At 41.3% G+C, this 18,590-nt stretch overlaps 1 protein-coding gene across 5 annotated transcripts in view; it reads left to right on the plus strand.

Moving 5' to 3' along the window:
- Lgr3 (Leucine-rich repeat-containing G protein-coupled receptor 3) overlaps nt 1–18,590 on the plus strand; it is a 117,956-nt gene that overhangs the window by 86,319 nt on the left and 13,047 nt on the right. For all 5 annotated transcript variants that reach the window (XM_086987197.1, XM_022810682.2, XM_086987190.1 and 2 more), the window contains 6 exons: nt 3,570–3,641; nt 6,762–6,833; nt 8,040–8,111; nt 8,541–8,612; nt 10,975–11,204; nt 17,092–17,281. In XM_086987197.1, the coding sequence (XP_086843323.1) occupies nt 3,570–3,641; nt 6,762–6,833; nt 8,040–8,111; nt 8,541–8,612; nt 10,975–11,204; nt 17,092–17,281 (708 nt within the window). The remainder of the gene's footprint in view (nt 1–3,569; nt 3,642–6,761; nt 6,834–8,039; nt 8,112–8,540; nt 8,613–10,974; nt 11,205–17,091; nt 17,282–18,590) is intronic.

The following is an 18,590-nucleotide window of genomic DNA, read 5'->3' on the forward strand; positions in this document are numbered from 1 at the left end:
ACGCCCTAATTGCAAGACTAAATAGTCTATCGGGTCGATAAAATAACTTATTTGATAAATATAAATCAGAAATGTATTTCAAAAGGTGGGGGGTTCCCTTGCGCACGTGTAAATAAAATAACTTACTGGCGTTCAATGAACAATACAAAATAAGTGTTTCATCCTCTTGAAATCTCGCGTTCTTGAACGTTTCGTGTGTCTGTCATTTTTTGGCAGATACACGAGACGTTTGCCAACGTTGTTCAGTTCCGCCTATAGGTTTAGTTAATTTGAGATGGTCGACCTATTCCACAGGCGTACCATAAAAAAACACCTTTAGCTTGAAGGAACATGCTCGTATTGGTTTTATAGAGGCCAAAATATTGTCAAACAACTTGGGTAAAATGCGTATCCGAGTAGATATCTTCTGTTATACTATCGGCAAACTAGTAGCCGCGATACCTTTAGGAGTTTGGTCCAGTCACGCACTCGGGCGTTACCGGTCATGCACCCAAAAATGACAATTGCCCGATTCTTGGCCCTCTATTCATACGTTGTCTTTGAATTGCGCTACCTTGTAATTTGCCTCGCCTTGCATGATAAGTAGACCTCTCATAAAGAAAAAAGAAGCAGGATCTCGAAGCGCTGCTGGTAGTACAAAAGCTTACCAAGTCTGATTTTAGGGGAGTCTAGGGAAAAACATAAGGAAACCATAACGACATAGGGAATACAGTGCGGAGGAAGCGTCAAATCTGGAAATAACATTTCTGGACAGGTTACCGCCTTTCCAGTATATCCAATAATACATGTTTTTCAAGTCGTAGTTTTTAAATTTAATTCTATCACCCCCCTCGCTCGTTCCTCCTGTGAAGAAAGTGCGCCTCTAAGGACGATAGGACACTGTGGTCGTTCCCTTAAGTTCACTATTTCTCTCTACAGTTTCGCTGTCTTGGGGGTTATAGCTTGGTTGGTTTTGGCCGCAGCTTTTATATTTTGTTATTCCAAGTCAGAATAGTCACATTACTACCCAGAATGGTACTAGTTGTCACATTTAGCAGTCACGTATTAAATGACCAGTTACAGGTAGGTCAGTATTCTACCTTGCCTCACAGATATGGATGAGTCATCTGATGCACTATTGTGTCAGTATGTTCATTTAACACTATGTCGTACACCGTGTTTTGCAATGACTTCCCTGTTTCTTTAAACCCCTCCCTTTCTATAGATTTGAGCTGAATCTATCAGGCATATTTTCACACGATTGCGGCATTTCTACGCGAATTAGGTGAACACAAGATAACGTGTACCGGAAAAATGCTCTATGATTGTTCACAACATTTTGGTATTCAGCTTGGGGCAGCTGTGATCGTAATGTTAGTTTCTTACGGAAGATTTGCAATCCTGCTAGCAACGCCGAGTCTACGAGGAGCGGGAGACTCTAGGCTTCCTTGCGCGTGTGAAAACCCGCTTGAAACGCGGCTCGAGGTCTACATGAGGGATTTGTCATTGTCGGCGCGCTGCACTACCAGTCGCAGCTCAGCTGCCCCTGTTTTCCTCGTAGATTGTCTCTGTCGTTTGGCTTTTTCGTTTTCTTAGGAGGTTCGTGGTGCTTACCGCCCCAACTTCACTTCACACCGCCTCACTCTATAGTCCCATATTTATGGTAGACAATGAAGCCGATGAACCTTAATGGGTTGGGGAAAGACAACATATACTCGCGACGTCTCCGAAACTGGCTTAACTGAGAATGTCTGTTTTCTTTGAGTCAGCTCAGGATCGTTCAGGCCTCCCCTCCATTTGACCAATATTGTCCTATTTCTGTTGCTCTATTTCCAAACGTGGTCCGTCTACCCTAGCCACCGCCATTAAGACTAAGCAGTAGTATGCTTCGCCTTTACACCGCCATCACGTCATAACGAAATACTGCGAGGTTGTTGTTCTCTGGTTGAGCCGTTATTGTTACTTGACTTATTGTCAGTTTTGTTGCGCTGGGGCTGGTCGTGCTGAATTGTCTTCTATTGGGATTGGTTGTTTAGCGGCCAGTGTGGGTTGTGAGAAACCAGATTAGGGTTAAGGTCGTACTGGAATATAAGTGTTTTGGAATCGGAACTATATTCTTGCTATAATGAAAAGAGTTGAGCTCCTAATATACTAGACTAATAAACCCGTTTATAAATCGTTCTAATGAACAAGTTTGCTGCTAAAAAGCCTAATTAAGGTGTTTAATAAATCACCTAGATAAGCAGTGCTTTTCTACAGAAATCGACAATATTGCTAAAAAGTAAATGGTACGTAATTGTGGCAAGAACTGGATATTGTTGTGATCAAGGCCCAGAAATATAATAGTTATGCCAACGTTTGAGATACTCAACGGTACCCAAGAAAGCTTTTCAGGGTGTTGGAAATGAAACCATATGATAAAGGCAAAAAAGTATTAGCCAAATTAATTAATTTGGAATTGGGATATGTTAGATATCGGGGTCTCTGTTAATCTAGACGATGCTCACTTACTTCATTTGGAAAAAGAGCCATGTGACCTCAAATAGGCTTACACCTATCAGCGCCTCAGGAGCGGTTTTCTGGCTGTGTCCCTATTGCTCACCGATAATGTGCCCATACGTATCGTTATCGGAGAGGATAGTAGATTCGCAATGTTTAAATACACTTCCTAGTCTATCGAATATGCTAAGAAATTAGGGAGAGCTGTCCAATGCACCACAAAAGTAGAGCCAAAAGCCACGTGGGCAAAAAACACGAGAAACGTGGTTCATTCAGTGGCAAGCAGCGCATATAATGTAATTTGACAGAAACTTCACAACCGACTCATGTCTGTTTGCGTAGATTCTGCAGCAGGACATTCATTTTTTCATTTGGGAACTGATCGAACGGCGCGTTTCGGCTCGGGATATATGGGCTGACGCTGAATGATTTGCCCTTTTGATAGCGTAGTCGGTAGAGTGTTTGCCTCCTAAACTTGAAGGACACATGGTGGTCTTGGTTCGAATCCGAGCATTCGTACTGTGCTAGAAGCCAGTCGTCGAATGGAATGCTTCCCAACGATATCGAACTTGGAACGCGAGACACTGCACGCCGAACGACCATAAATGTCTATAGAACCAATGTGCACGTAGGTGGGCAAACCTCTTCGGTTATATATATAAGACAGGTGAGATATTAGAATGTGCTCACCTAGTCTTTTAGGCAATGGCTGCGCAGATTTGCGAATTTCATGTTATTTCACAGCTACCAGAAGCTGCGGCATCTATTAGAGAACAGAGGATGTAAATTTGTATTTGAGAATTGTAGGTAAAAGTACATTACATTTCAAACGGATAAAGCATGGCTGGGACGCTTCGCTGCTTAACCTAGCAGCTTTTTGCAATTGGCAGGAAATTGCCTCGAATTTTTTTTGTAATTTCCATAAATGTATTCGATTTTTCAATACACACCGTTTTACCCCTATTTAGGTACCTTGGTTATTGATTTATGCAGTACTCTCAAACCTATTTTTTTAATTAATATCATCTGTGAGTCTATTAATTATAGAGGAAATTGATTGCTACGGTTATATTTTAATATTGCCGTTACAGAAATTTGAGGGACAATCGAATTCGTGCGCTTCATTCGGACGTCTTCCAACACAATGCCAGACTCGTCGAGTTGTAAGTTGTTCATACAAGTCAGTGGTTATCTACGATGTTATCTGTAGAAAATATGATGAGATTCTCTATATAAATTCATATTCAAACTTTCCTTCAATGTGGTGACACGTATACGGTAAAAACTAGCTATGAAGGTTAGCCTATTATACTTTATTATTATTATTATTAAAAATATTTAGTAGCAATATTTTGCTAATTGGGCAGATGTATTCCTCATAATTGAGTGAGGCAAAGTTGACCCATATGACCACAACGGGATTGCCAGTATTTTTGGAGATTTCGAAGTAGACAGCTAGGTAAGTCGCCTCGATAAGAGCAGGATTATTAAATAAGTCTGCGTTACCATATAGAATAATTGTCATAAAACTCAAGAAGTGCACCCAGAGATGTAGTGAAGCTTTTCATGAAGTTGAAATATATATAGATTTATGCATCGGCGCAACCAGGACAATTTTATTACTAAAGGAATTGTCTTTGCCATATCTAAGAAAAACATCAAAAACTACTGTTCCTTGTAGAAAATACTGCCTAATTTTAAGTTGTGATTTCGGAGAAAATAATCAGCTTGAACTGTTACTATATGTTGAGGTTTACAGTTAATTTACTACTTAGTTGCCAACAGGACGCTAAGTGTAACCAGTACGCTCATATGCAGGAAAATTAGAAGCCCCTTGCATAACCTGCTTCAGGACTCTCTCGAAAATACAATTGAAACGCTTCTAGGCCCATTCGAAATCTACTAAAATATAAAACATAATTGCTCACGGAATTTTCTCATTTACCTAGTAAATGGTCATCTTTGAAGTGGAACATGTGAGTGCGTAAACGGCTAATACCGTTTTCGGTTATCCTATGTAGACTTAATCAGTTATGGCCATGCGTACCGGATTGTTTATTAGTGCTATTCATACCCAGCCCTCGTTTTATTTAAAAGAAAAAAAAAAAACTTATAAGTCCACATTTTGGACGCAAAAATATTTGAATCAATTTTCAAATCGAGAAAAATACGTCGGCTTATTAAAAGCTTTTAGAATACATTTTGCTTCTTAAAGACCTACGTAGGAACTAGTTGTATTGCTAAAGTTAATGATCCCAAAAAGTCCTGTACACTTAACGCCTTGCTTAAAAGAGCTTTTTTTTTTCTATAAATGTAGAATCCAAGCGCCTGTTTTATACTGATTACGAAACGGTATTCAACAAAGCCCATTACTTTTTGATTCATTATTCTATATAAATCTCGTGATACTAGTTTGTTTCGCCACTCGAAAGTGGACACGAAACGTTCGAATCTATTTCTATACGTTGAAGGCCATTCAAAAATAATTAGCTACTGCCAATAAGGTCAATTCTGTTCTAAGTTGTGCTTGTAGTTTTACATTTTAAAGCTCCATTAGGCCACGTTACGTTCAACGGCCGCCACCCGATACAGCCGTTGTGTCTTTCCCTTTACCCCCTCCCTCAGCTTCAATCCCATAAAGCTCATTGAAATCAATGCGCTTTTTTACTGGCAGATTTGCCAGCGCAATTTATTATTATCACTCCCAGTGTTTAACATAGACCTTACACGTGACCCAAAAAGTCATGGACAAACTCATCGTCATCGAACCGTCACAGGAACTTTCTTATGTTAATGACTTGTATATGACTTCGTCATATCATTAGGTTCAGTAGAGATACTATAGCGATAACATTACATATGGGATTACCTGCTTGTTCACACGCATCTTTTATGACTCTACAGCCACCCCATGGCCTACCCGAAAATCCCTGTGCTTATGCAACCACGCCGCTATCTTTCAACCATTACTAAATATCTATCCTGGCCTTTCCACGTCGAGCCTTTCTGCAAAAAGACAACTATAATTACAAAGTAGCTCAACTGCGAGCGGCCGAATCCCTGCAGTGGCGCGTCAAGCCAGCCAATATATTTTTTGGTCCATCAATAACTGCGTGCTTTCTTCTTACTCCTTACTCTGTAGGGAGCCATTCCTGAGATGAAAACTTGCCTTGTGATTGTTGCAAAACAGCAGAGAACAACAAACTTTGGCAAAAACACTTCGATCGGCGTCCTTGTTTCTTATTAGATCATATGGACATACCGACACTCTGTTTAGCCCCCTTGCCTTATCTTCGTACGCAGGGGGAGAAGTTATGGCCATAAAGCATTAATCGTGGTCGATACTAACAATGAGGGCCATATGCATCAGGCAAAACTCAGAGAAGATCAAGGTTCTTCTGCAGGGCACAGAAGATTCGAATCGCATGAAAGTCAACACTTTAAATTAACATTTGGGTAGTTCTTCAGTCTTGTTGGTCGCTGATGACAGTAAAAACCGCACATCTTTCTAGTGCAGTCTGGAATTTGTGTTGAAAGCAAATGACGACTATGGCGATTAACCTAGCCATTTCGTCGTCAATAAAATGTTCCAGAGCAAATAGTAGCAGGTTTACTCTGCGTAGGCGATGTCGATTGTTACATTTATTCCAGGGCAGAGAACTTAACCCAGCTCAATCCGTGGGTTTATTGGTAAAAAAAATGGGGCAAAGCATTCTGGCTGGGCAGAGTCTTAAGAGAGGAGGTTGGCATATTTTAGATATGTCTTGTAAAACAGGCCCTTAGATACCATAAAACTGAAGTATCAGGTACGATAACCAAATATCTCTCTTCTATTATACGTTTCTATTATCGGAATCGCTCCAAATCGGATATCCAAAGCAATAGTAAAAGGTCTGCCTTGTATGACATTTCCGGGGTCCCATTATTGTGCGCCAACTTATTGTGTAAAGGCGTTTTTCAGTCAACATCACAAAGAAGCTGATCAATATCTGTCTTTGAGTGCGCATATATTTCCGTTTAGATATATTTTTGACCGACTACACTAAGTGATATGTATGCACGCATCGTCCTACGATCGCTCATCAATTCCTACGCGGCTAGATTGGAAGGCTGAGTAAAAATGCCCCATTGCCTTTGTCACAGCTTACTAATAGGAGAAGTAATCATAAAACATTTATTTCTCTGGAGATTGTCGCATCTACTTAGAGGCTGACAGCCAGGAACGGGTCGCATCTGTTAATTGTAGTAAACCGTTTTATTATTACGTTCTTAATTATTTTCAGAGATCTGAGTGGCAATGAGATTACATATCTTTCGCCAGAGATCTTCAGAAAACTGCGAAGTCTCAGTACACTGTGAGTAACCATTCTTTTATACTCGTCCATACATATTAGAGTAAACTTAATCAAAAACTTACGTTAATGACTAACTTTCTCCGATATAACAGGAAACGCATCATGTACGTCTATTAATAAACCAACGATAAGACAATGTTTGACGTTTACACATTTCAAACTGCTGCCTGTTTTGCATTTCGTTTCACCCGAGAGGTCCATTTTACCTGTGAGTAAGGCTGCCTTTTGCAACTTTTGGCTTGTGGTGGGTCCTTCCTAACCGAAGATATATATCTCTGGTCGTTACCTCGAAACGCTGTTGTCTGCCTTAGCGTCCTGCTTCACTGCTACTGTCCGCTTTACATTTTGTCAGGGCGAGGTAAGCGCAGCCAGTAGTTAATTACCATCTAGGGAAAGCCTGCATCGGCACTAGCCGTCTATCATCGTACCGGCAGGATGAAAGAAAATAATTTTAAGAGTGACATAATTTCATTCCATCCCCATACGCTATCCACGCACCTCTCAGGCTCGACAGTCTCATATACGGTGTTAAGTGCTGAAGTGATTTTCCTTTCAGGCTCAGCCATCGTTTCTTATTCGTATAATGACGAAACCTAAAACCGGGTGCTTCATACGGTGTGCACTCTTAAACGTTTTGCATACATCTAAACGTTTTATTCTTTAAAGTCCCCGTTTGCCCCACCGCATACCAGAAGTAGGAACAAAGGGAAATAAAAAATCCAATTTAAAAGAAGAGCAAAGGAAGGATTATTATCAACGGAAATGCCAACGCTTTGTAACCCGCAATATCAACCGAATTCTGTTGACAGTTACTAGTATTTTAACAAGCTGTCTACATTGAAATAGACTCTTCTGTTTGTGTTTCCTTTGTCTTGGAATCTGCTATGGCAAATTCAATGGGAATTAAGTCTTAACGCATCAAGGTATGAGATATACAACCTCAAGCGTTCTTTCGTCGTGCGCAGAATTTTACAAGCTATGATATAAATGAATGGCGGTATATATATCGCATTCAAGCTAAGAGCGGAATTAGAGGACAGTTAGATAGGAACTACTTGTAAGTACTTTGAGCTTGTCCTTCACGAGGCAGTTATTATTAACCTTCACAGCAAATTAAAGTTGAACTACATATTAAAAATTGACATTGTCCACATTTCTGACCAAATGCTCATGAACTGATTGATTATCTATGTTTCTGTTTTCCAGGAACCTGGCCAACAATCCGATAACTTATTTGCATGTTGATATTTTTGTACACAATAGAAATCTCACCTCCTTGTAAGTACCCCTTTCCGTATACACACCATTTGACGCCTTTGTGGAACCTTAGCGATTTGTTGTCTAATAAAGTTCTTCAAGTTTCGTTTCAACGAAACAGCAAACGTTTTGCATATCAATAGATGAGTTTAATATAACGCCGATCGGTGTTTCGTCAAGAGTTTTGTGTTGCTTTGTTTGAGGTATAAATCAGAAGAAAACAGCTGACACAGGGTTACTCCGTGAAGACTCAAGCCCACAAGGACAGAGCTTTTAGAGGAAAAGCTGTTCTTATCCCGATCGGTTAGCTGTCGAGCTAAATCTTTCGTTCTTGGTGGAATAAAGACGAAACTGTATAAAAGGAAGGGTTTAATAGTGATTCTAGTAATTCACCATTCACCATTAGAAGATGACAGAGCAAAAGTTATTGACAATGCCTTCTTTCGTTAGAAATCTTTCCGGCCTTGAATTAGAGAACATTGACGTGGCACATTTCCATCAGCTGCAGGATCTGAAGTTCATGTAAGTATCCTCATAGTAATGTTACTATTAAAACACGGGGACGGGATACTATAACGTATAAAGCTCGATGTCCGACGTGTAACAGATTTCTTGCTGAATTCTGCCATAGCGGCTGATATCATAATAAATATGGATAAAAAAATTAAAAAAAAAAAACATCTAATTTCAAGCGAATCAAATGCATCAGCCAAGATATGTGCAGGTTGCATATCATAATTTCGGCTGTGACACTTAAGGCACTCAACACTGGAATAATAACAAAAAACCAAAATTTGTATGTATGTATGTTAAAATAAACACTTTCGTCAGACTATTTTGAGATGTCTCAAGCTCTGCTCAAATATTTAAAGGGAAACCTCTATGTGAAATCAGCTACTGGATCGTACGTGTCTCGAATTCTGTTGTCGGTATCGTGTTTTGTAAATCTACGCCATGATTTCAGGACGTTCTCAAATACTAGCCTATACCTATTCACTTGTTGCCGTCAATTAGAAGGCGTTGATCTTAGTGGGTAGGAAAAATCACAAAAGTGCTTTTAAATTAGTATCCTATTGCTGTCTCGCAAACAGCGGCCTACGATATCATACGAAGGACGAAAACTCACCATTTATTGCGCATTTGAAGTCCTGTTTTACGTTATTAAATAGAAACCTTCTATAACTACGTGCAACCTACTTGAGGAAACCATCTTACCAGTAACGTACACGGTCTGCTTCACAGCTATTTAGTATACACTTGTAATAACAAAAATGGTCTGAAAACATTAGTTTCTCTTTATTTTGTAAGTTGCTCTAGAGAGTTTTTCCACGTTAGCTTCTACAGAGCATTACGATTTTTATAATTTTAACCGCTTGTGGCTTTTGTCACACCACTATCTTTATATCGACAAAGACGTAAAAGTAAATGTTCCCAGCTATACAACATTCATCCCAATCATTTATGTATTTACTCTGTTCTGATTCCCTTGCCGCTGCGTAATTCGGGCGACCTAGACGTCCGCCTCGATCTGTTGACGTTTCATGCGATCTGTCCAACTAAACCCCTCTAAAACGAACCAGCTGCCCTCCTCTTCCCTCTCTGCGCCTGCTATGTAGTTCTAAGTGAAAGAAATGGGCCAACATTGATCTTAAGTTAACCACAAAAGCGTATTTTTTTAATTGATTCTGTTCTTGGCAACGAGAGAAGAACGAGACACTGATCAACATGGGGTAAAGAGCCTTCAACCAGATCGCGTCTCTGTTTAAGAACGGCTGCAGCCATGTACGCATTGCGGCTTACAAATCAGCATGTTTCTGCTGTACAATGCGATAATGCATTTTTATTGAATAGCCCAAACTGTAATGACCATTCGCTTTGATGATCTATTATTTAGAATGATGGCTGATGCAAAAGCCAGTAAACTCTATATTTCTTCAAATGTTACCCAGTTTCCTTTTGGGCAAGTTCAATTAGACCTGTTAAGCCTTTGTCTAGCCATAGCCAAAGAATTGACACAGCTGGTTCTCCACGTCCAATTTATCCTGATAGTGAAAATTGTCTAAATCGACGTTTTCTACGTTAGCACTGTGTAACAGTTGCATGTATCTGAGCTATTGTGCTGATGATTGCTCTTTTGTGGGGCTTTATTTCGGGCTGTTTTTGGAGCGCGATGCAAGCTATTGCCTCAGAGACATTTTTCGCCTACTGGCATGCGCAAAAAACGGGATCGAAGTACTCCTATAGTGACAACTATATGCATTTGTTTTACTCCCCAACAAGGAGGTCAGCTTCTTCTCGCATGGCACCCTATGAGTTCATTTATGTTCATCTAAGGGGAATATGGGCAGGTTTTTTCTTTACAGATGAGCCGTTCAGCTTCAACTCGTGCACGTAGTTCTATGGAGCTAAGGCAAATTTGAGGCACTACACAGAATTGCTTATCATTTACGGTCCACTGTTCTGGCCGTTTAGAAGCAATGGATATGAAAAGTTTCTCTAAAGCCATGCAGTTAGCTTGTGTGTAGATCTACAAAAAGTTAACGATCTTTGCGAAGTTGGAATTTACCACACAAAGTGACCGTTTTAAATTATTACTAACAATTTTAATTTGTCACTTACTTGCCGAAATATCGCCATGTCCTAGATAGCATGCTAAGGGTTACCGGACGCCTGATGCTAACTTAAGTAAATGCTTGTCTATGTAGTTCACAGTTGTTCTAACTGTGAACGCCACAACGTTGCAAGGTTTCTACGCTTTCATTGAGACGACAAATTTGACAACTAAACAAAGCCTTGTTCAGTCTTTATTTCGAGATATAACATCCAATATCAGCATTTAACCCCGTAAGTTCTGCGAACGTCCTCCCTGACTCAACGTTTCCAGCTACCTGAAAAAATTTCAATACTGTAGCTATGCGCCGTACGTAAGGATCTGCTTCCCGAAGACCGATGGGGTATCGTCGACAGAGCACCTACTTGTCTGGCCAATTCTTCGCTTGTCCGTCTGGGTTGTAGCTGTATCTACCTGTGCGGCCAACAGTGTCGTGTTTGCCTGGCGCGTTATTAGTAAAAAGGAAGATCGCGTACTATCGCTCTTCATCAAGAATTTATCAAGTAGGTTGTTTATTAGTTTCTGTTGAAAAAAATAGTTTTTCTATAGGTTTAACAAATTACTATGAGACAATAATACGTATCGGCCATCGACCAAATTTCAACGAGTGTCCTAAGCGATGGGGGGTCGCTGGGCATGCATCTAGCTATCAGTAAATATGTGCAGTAACTAGTAGTCTTTAAAAGGTGTAGTTTACTAGGCTCCGATATACCGACCTTGAATAATTTCAACAAATGCACTTCAACATCATTGTTTGCCTGTGTGTTTCGTATCGGTCGATGAACTCCTTAGTAGCTAATGGCAGGCCTACTCAATATAAACTTCTTATATAACAAACGACTTCGGTATTTTTAGTGTTATATTATATATATTATGTATTAGCTTAGAGTATTAACTCTCCGAGAAGGAGTACTTAGCACCCGTCGTGCTAAGCCGTCTGAACAAGAATTTATCAGGCAAACGTTTGAAAGATCAATCACTCCATTTTTGGAAAGTTTGAGTCTATTGTTAAATATATTTGCACACGCAAGAACCACCAAAGATACGAATACAAACAAGTGGCAATTACGTCTGAACTATATTTGAGTGAGCTTCAGCAGCACGGGGTCATGCATCTACCGTGCACATCATGCAAAATTCAGTGATTGTTTTCAATAACAAGCCAGTTCTACTTTACCTTTTAATGAGATATATATGCATATATAGAAATGTCTATCCATTACTGGACTCGAACAGGAGCGAACCCATAAAACACGGATAGACACGCCAGAATCATTGGTTGCCTCTTTTTATAGCTGGCCTCACTCGTAGCTGTGCGCCCGCGTCGTCATGGGCTCGGATTCGCTATACATACGAATAACACGACTGTGGTAGGGTACCAAGAACAAACACAATATGAAAGAAAGAGTGGCACGAAGGCCAGACGAGCAGGAGTCAAATAACAGGAGGAAAGATCTGTCGAAATAAGCGAGGAGATCACTTCCGTTCGAATCACCGGACGACTTTGTACGAAAGTTGTAGGGCTGTTGCTACTGATCCTCATTGGTGAGAGTGGGATGAAATCGAAGTAAAAAAAAAAGCGTGCGTAACTTTGTCTGAAGCGAAGGAAGCAACGCTCAGCTACGGATCGGCCTCAACGAGCCGGCAGACATGAAAGGAGAAAGAAAGCAGGGTCAAGCTTTAACGGCTAGAATTTGAAAGAATGGCGGGTTATTAGGGTGTGGAACTGATGGCACTTGAGAACCCAAGCAGACAAGAAATACAGATCGGTGAGTTGCATGGCGCTAGCAAAGCCTGAAGAGGCTAGTGATAGCGGCTGTGGCTTAAAGATGCGATTGCCGGTCTCGGCGACATCTCACGAGAACGCGAGGACAGACAGCAGGAAAAAAAAGTGGCCAGGGAGACAAAAGGCACAAACGATAGTGAAAAAAAGCGTTACAAGTAGGGGGAAACAAGTTGGGTTCAGGCAGTGCAGCAGAAGATGCCTGACTTTTTCTGAAGAGAGATGCAGCAAAAGGAAATACAACTGCCTAAAAGGCGCGTGAAAGGGTGAAATAAGAAAAGGTTGTCGAATAAGAGAGAGAAAGCAAGGTAAAAAAAGGAATAGGCTACGGAAAAACCAACGTCGTGATGGGCGGCGCGGCAACAACAACGATAACGATGCTAATAATGATCAAAATCTGTGATGCGCGTTGCGGTAACGCGTAGTATTATCTTAGAGCCGAAAAACGAAAATATAAGAAAAAGAAACCAGATGGCTTTTTTTGCTATTTCGAAGCAGGAGAGATGGGACGGACCTGTCACCATAAGACACCAAACAAATGGAAATCTTAGACGATGGAAGACAGAAGGATACGAGAAGCAAGAAAACCTGTTATGTCTCGTATGCTCCTAGGAAAAAAATTGACATAAAACAGAAGAGTGTTCGCGACCCGTGGTTCAACTAGGAACCTTGGCAAGGATCCTTAAAATTACAGAGTATGCCTTTGGACGCCAGTGAGGCTGAACGATAGGTAACGCCATTACTGACTGAGAAGAGCCCGTCCTAGGGAAAGCCGATAACACTATGGGGATAAAAAAAAAGGACACATACAAAAAGGAAATTAAAAAAATCGTTATTATTAGATAACTGGGGCGACATCGAAGCGTCACACGTGATAGATAGATGAGGATTGCGCGGAGAGTTCGGCAAAACGTTATCATCATTTCACACTCCTTTGGCAATGCATCTGTTAACTTTTAATGCTTCTAGACGTTCACAGTAAGTGGACAGTTTATTTGGAAACCGAAGGTTATACAAACATTTCATGATTGTCGCATTCAGAGTGAAGTGATTCGTCGGCGTCAGTTGCAGGCTGAACGCCTCAGGCTATAGCTACCAAACGGTCAAAAATCTCAAGTAAAAGCTAGGCTTAAAATGCTTTAGGTTTGTTTCGCCATCGCCCATGTGGGATAGGTCTCAACGCACCCTTTTGCGTAAAAGATTCACTTCCCGGAGCAAGCGATACGCTGTACTCTCTGCTTAACAATAATGAGCCAAAGAATTGCTCTGTAGAATAGGCGATGTACAATCACAAGTAAATATATATGTACGGTGCCATTTAAGTAGATTGCCGGTGCGAATAATACTGAAATGTATAGTAATGAAGTACGTACTAGATCTCACCACAAGCGCATCAATAGTTGGAGCCAAACTGAATACCAATTTGATACTCTTTGTAGCCCTTTTAGCTTCAAACGCAGTAGTAAGCTTTGCTTTCACGCTGTGTGCACAAGGTGATGAAAGATGTAACACGTTAATCAGCCCCCGACAAAGGCGATCCGTCGTTCAGCCATTTAAGCGGCCGCCACATAGTATACTCTTGCTAAGAGGCGACACGTATATAGGTGAATGATAGGAAACCAGCAAAGCGATATGGAGGCAAATCGCAAAATGGGGAAAATGTATAGTGTTCTTGGGTTGTTTCTTTTGCGGAACTAACCACATATATCACTTAACAAGGAAGCATTATGTGCGCGGGTTTCCAGCTACGTTCTCCCCTGTTACAACTCCCTTAGATACATACGATACGCATGTACGTGGACGTGGACGGTGTCTACGAACACGCCCTCGACTACGTAACATGCCGGTCTAAATCCAAGTCCAATCAGGGACGTGCTGTGTTTTACGGGTTCGAGTATGTGGGCATTAACAGCAGCTATCATAGCTATTTAAAAGGGATGCTTATGTACGGAATAGGATAGAGAGGAAAAAAATTGCGGTGCCTATCATTGACAACGTTGCACACACTAGTAATGCTGACTATGCTAATGCCAACTAGGTATCTTGTGTATGAAGATGACTAGAAACGATAACGTAGTAGGTATTGTTGAGTTGCTGTCCACTACCGGACGCCATTATCAAATACGAAAACGTTTCGGGATGGTGCGTGAAAGCAAGAGGAACGTGCATCGCTTGACGCTCTTGCAATATCAGCCCTCACTCTCACCTACATATACACGACTAGCGCAAGAACGGTTCATACTGACAGTCTAGCGCCTAAACAACATTTACGAGAGGAAAGCCGAGTGGAACATCATGGCTAGTGAATTGGGGTCGAGAGCCTGTGTCAACTGTACTACTTGTTGGGGGACCCCTGTCGTACCACTCGACCATGGCAGACTTGTAGGCCCAAACAGTCAGTGTTATAGGCAGCCCTCTGCTGAAGGGATGCTGAGCCTGTCGATGCTAAGCAAGAAGGCTGTACGGTTGAAGTGCTCTGCCAGAAGTTCCGACAGGGTTTGTGGACATTTGTCTCGAAATAGTTGCCGCCTTTTCGCTTCGTCCTCGTCTTTCCCTACTTCGTCATCCTCGTGTCCTACACAGGACATCTAACAAATAAGAAGATTTGAAGCCTTTCTGTTCGATGCGTGGCGTCTCGTCACGTCTCACAGGGCAGTATGCTTTGTTCCTCGCCGCTCGCTGTTGTTAGAAGATCATATGCTGTTGCTGCCGCCGATGCTGTTATTGTTTTACTGGCTCCATCTGTGTTTTCGTCTTTATCCCCGTGTGGTCATTTTCTCTTCCGCCATTTTATAAGCTATTGCTTGTCCCTTAAGAAATGCGTCTTTCTACACTCTTTTATTTTCATACTATATATATACAGACTTGTTGTTCTTGATGTTCGGTGACGGGCGGAGCTATGACAAGCGTTTCCTGCAAACGCTGTCGGTGATGCTACGGCTGCCAGACAACAGTGGAGTGTTGACGAGACCTCTGTAAGTAGAATAGAATAGGGAGAAAGCCTGTTCGTCTTCCTTTTCATTGTAGACGCGCAGCTTTGCTCTTTACCACAAGTGTCTGTCCAAGTGATTACCGAAATCTGACAATGTGAGGATAGGAACAGACATATGGCAGCTATGCCTGCTATCTGTAGACGCCCGTTGTTTATGTTGGCACTGCGAATGTCCACTACGAGGTAGCAGAATGTGGCCGGGTACAAGGAGGGCGCTATTCGCGGGTGGTACATAAGGATTCAGCGGGTTGCTGATTGCATGCACTTCATCATGCTGTCGTTACTCGACACCCTGAGCCTTGGGCAGTACTACAGTGCTTGCGGAACATCGCGTGTCTGTAATATCTATGCTTTAAAGGTCGAAAGAGTTTGGCTAAAGGCTCTCAGAGCCGAGTGTGTCCGTAGATAGACGCGAGAACGCGGAACTGTATATTGACTTGCATCTACCATAGGAAAGCAGACGCCACGGTTGGGTTGGGTGACATGGCGGGCGATTTCCAATGGCCACGATATGTACCTTGCAATATGGGCCCTTACGACAGAGCGGATGTATGATGCGTAGTTTATGTAGTATATTCTGGATGTTCCGGCTGCTCGTCGATAAGGCATTTTGTTTGACCGAATGCGGTGCTCGCTGTTCTACCTAACTGCTCGAACAGCTTTGGTTTACAATGAAATTTTAGAATGCCCTGATAAGCTCGGGACTAAATAATTTGTTAGTGATGAAATCTGCTCAAAAAGATACGCTGACCTGATTGTTCCTTTTTAAAGACGTTTCACATAGGACGCTTTAAGAAGCTACGCCGTTCTGTATTTTTCCTTTCGTTCAAATATCGTATCATTAGAAAAGCTTACACTCAAAACCAAATGTCGAGGTTTAAGATCACGACCATTTTGTTATTTTCTTTTCCCTCGTAATATATCAGAAAAAAATGGTTATGTCATCAAGGTTTTAAATAAAAATGTCTTAGAGTTTCCAAGATAATTAGAGTGACCGGATAAAATTCAGTGTTTTTTTTTCAACTATGTATACTTAGTTCCCCTATATGCGGTCACCGTACACGTGAACTGGGCCAGCATGAATATCATTCCTTTATTTACTGGTTCTATCTTTGAATGTGAAATGTTCGTGAATGATTCTCGCGACATCATGGGCAACAGGGTACTGGGGTTTTTCTACATCTCGCTAAAAAGTCCGATGCAAAAAAACATAGATAATTATTTTTAACATACTTACGTTTGCGGCCATGTAGTCCATGGTACTAAGTTGCCTGCCTTTAGTACCAGGATCGAGTGGCTGTTATGACACAGCACACCTAACTATGTTAAAAGAAAAAAAACTGAAAAACAGTGTCATTATCTGTCGTTTGGATACTGGACGTCTGAATACATTTTTGAACGGCTGTTATTACTTTCATTTTAACTATCATTTCTACACAAACATTTCTCATAGTTAAGCGGAACTTCCGCGTAACTAAACAAAGACTTGTACTTCGTATGAGTTCAATAATTAACGCTGCCCTACTGATTATGTTTTAAAGTGGTACTTCAACCTGTGTCTTCAACGTCTAACTTGTTATCTTTGTATTTTTCTTTATTGATAATTTTTTTCTAGTCGCCGACTTTCTTATGGGCGTGTACCTTTTGATCGTGGGTACATTGGATGTGGCGTTTCGCGATGAATATAATCGTCATGCGCGTCAATGGATGACGAGCTGGAGGTGCACAGCAGTCGGACTCTTGGCCATGATGAGCTGCGAGGTGTCTGTCCTTATATTGTCACTCATTACAATCGAACGGTATCGGTTAGTATCTAAGCGTGCCCTACCATCTAAAGTACATAATAAATCATACACATTAAATAGCGTCCGTCGATTCCAACTTCCGATAGTTCCTCTTATTGTCACATGCTTGTCATATACTTCAGGCTCATGAAGGAACGAACCTTAGCCTACGTGTTTTTTTGAGAACAGCAGCATATCGATCTAGAACTTGCTTTTAATAGTATGCCAATTCTCAGTGGGTGCCGGACATCTGCGACACAACTCGACAGTAGGGGATCTTAACGGGACGCTTTTAGAGAAACATCTCATTGTTTATAGTTTTATAAGAGTACACGATATATCAGAAATGCTGACAGACTGCAATCTTACTTGTATCGTTTTTTTTTGCTGGCGCAAATAAAAACCTGACTATTACTACAGAATATAAGCACCCACATGTTTTTGTATGTGAAATGGGTGAGATTTATTTTAATGTATGTATTACTTGCAAATCTGTAGGAGATTTGTGCAATATAAATTTTTTCGGCAAGCCTTAGCAGCGTTATTAAAAAACGTACAATTCCAATTGACACGTGTTTTCTTCACTCATATTATTTTATCATACAGCCACAGTTGAACCGTAACCATTAAATCGCCCATCGTTCACTCTCGATACGGCTGAATCGAACCGTCACATCGCAGGCATCGAAAAGACAAGCAGCGGTACCCATCAGAAAAAAATTAAGCCGAGATCGAGTCTGTGTGGCCGGCCGTCTTTCTATCTCGTTTTTGCCTTCAAGAGCTTGCATTTGTAATCGAACGAAGACGAGCGCAGTGTCTTGCCATCGGTCGTCTTTTTTCTCGGTTAATGTCCCCATACACGGAGATCTAGCTAAAGGCCCGAAAGGCTGAACGGAACAGCCAGATTAGACTAACTAAAAGGGTAACTAAATCTATAGTTGTTTGCATGGAGAGTAAGGGATGGAACAGGCAGAGGACAAGATATCGGTGTTCCTGCTACTGTTGTTATACCACCATCTGGTGTGGTATGACGGCTTTTTCTGCTCATCGATAGAAAATTCGAAGATTAGGCGGAGGATGAGAAGGATGAAACGAACGAGAACATGGAAGAAAGATAGCATGAGTCGTTGCTCGCTACTCTCCATTAGAGGAGGACATTGGTGTGTAAGTCTGTTTCCCTCTATTCCTTTCCCATTCCCGGTAAGCCTGACTTCCTCAACTCAGGCTTGGCCTCCTTCGGGCCCCGTTGATTATCCCCGCGTTTATTTCTTGGGAAATGGATACCAATAACAACAATAATGTCGTTATCATCACCACGGCCGACTTAAAC

The sequence above is a fragment of the Varroa destructor genome, unplaced genomic scaffold, assembly GCF_002443255.2.
Source record: "Varroa destructor unplaced genomic scaffold, Vdes_3.0 BEIS01000001.1, whole genome shotgun sequence".
NCBI lineage: Eukaryota > Metazoa > Arthropoda > Arachnida > Mesostigmata > Varroidae > Varroa > Varroa destructor.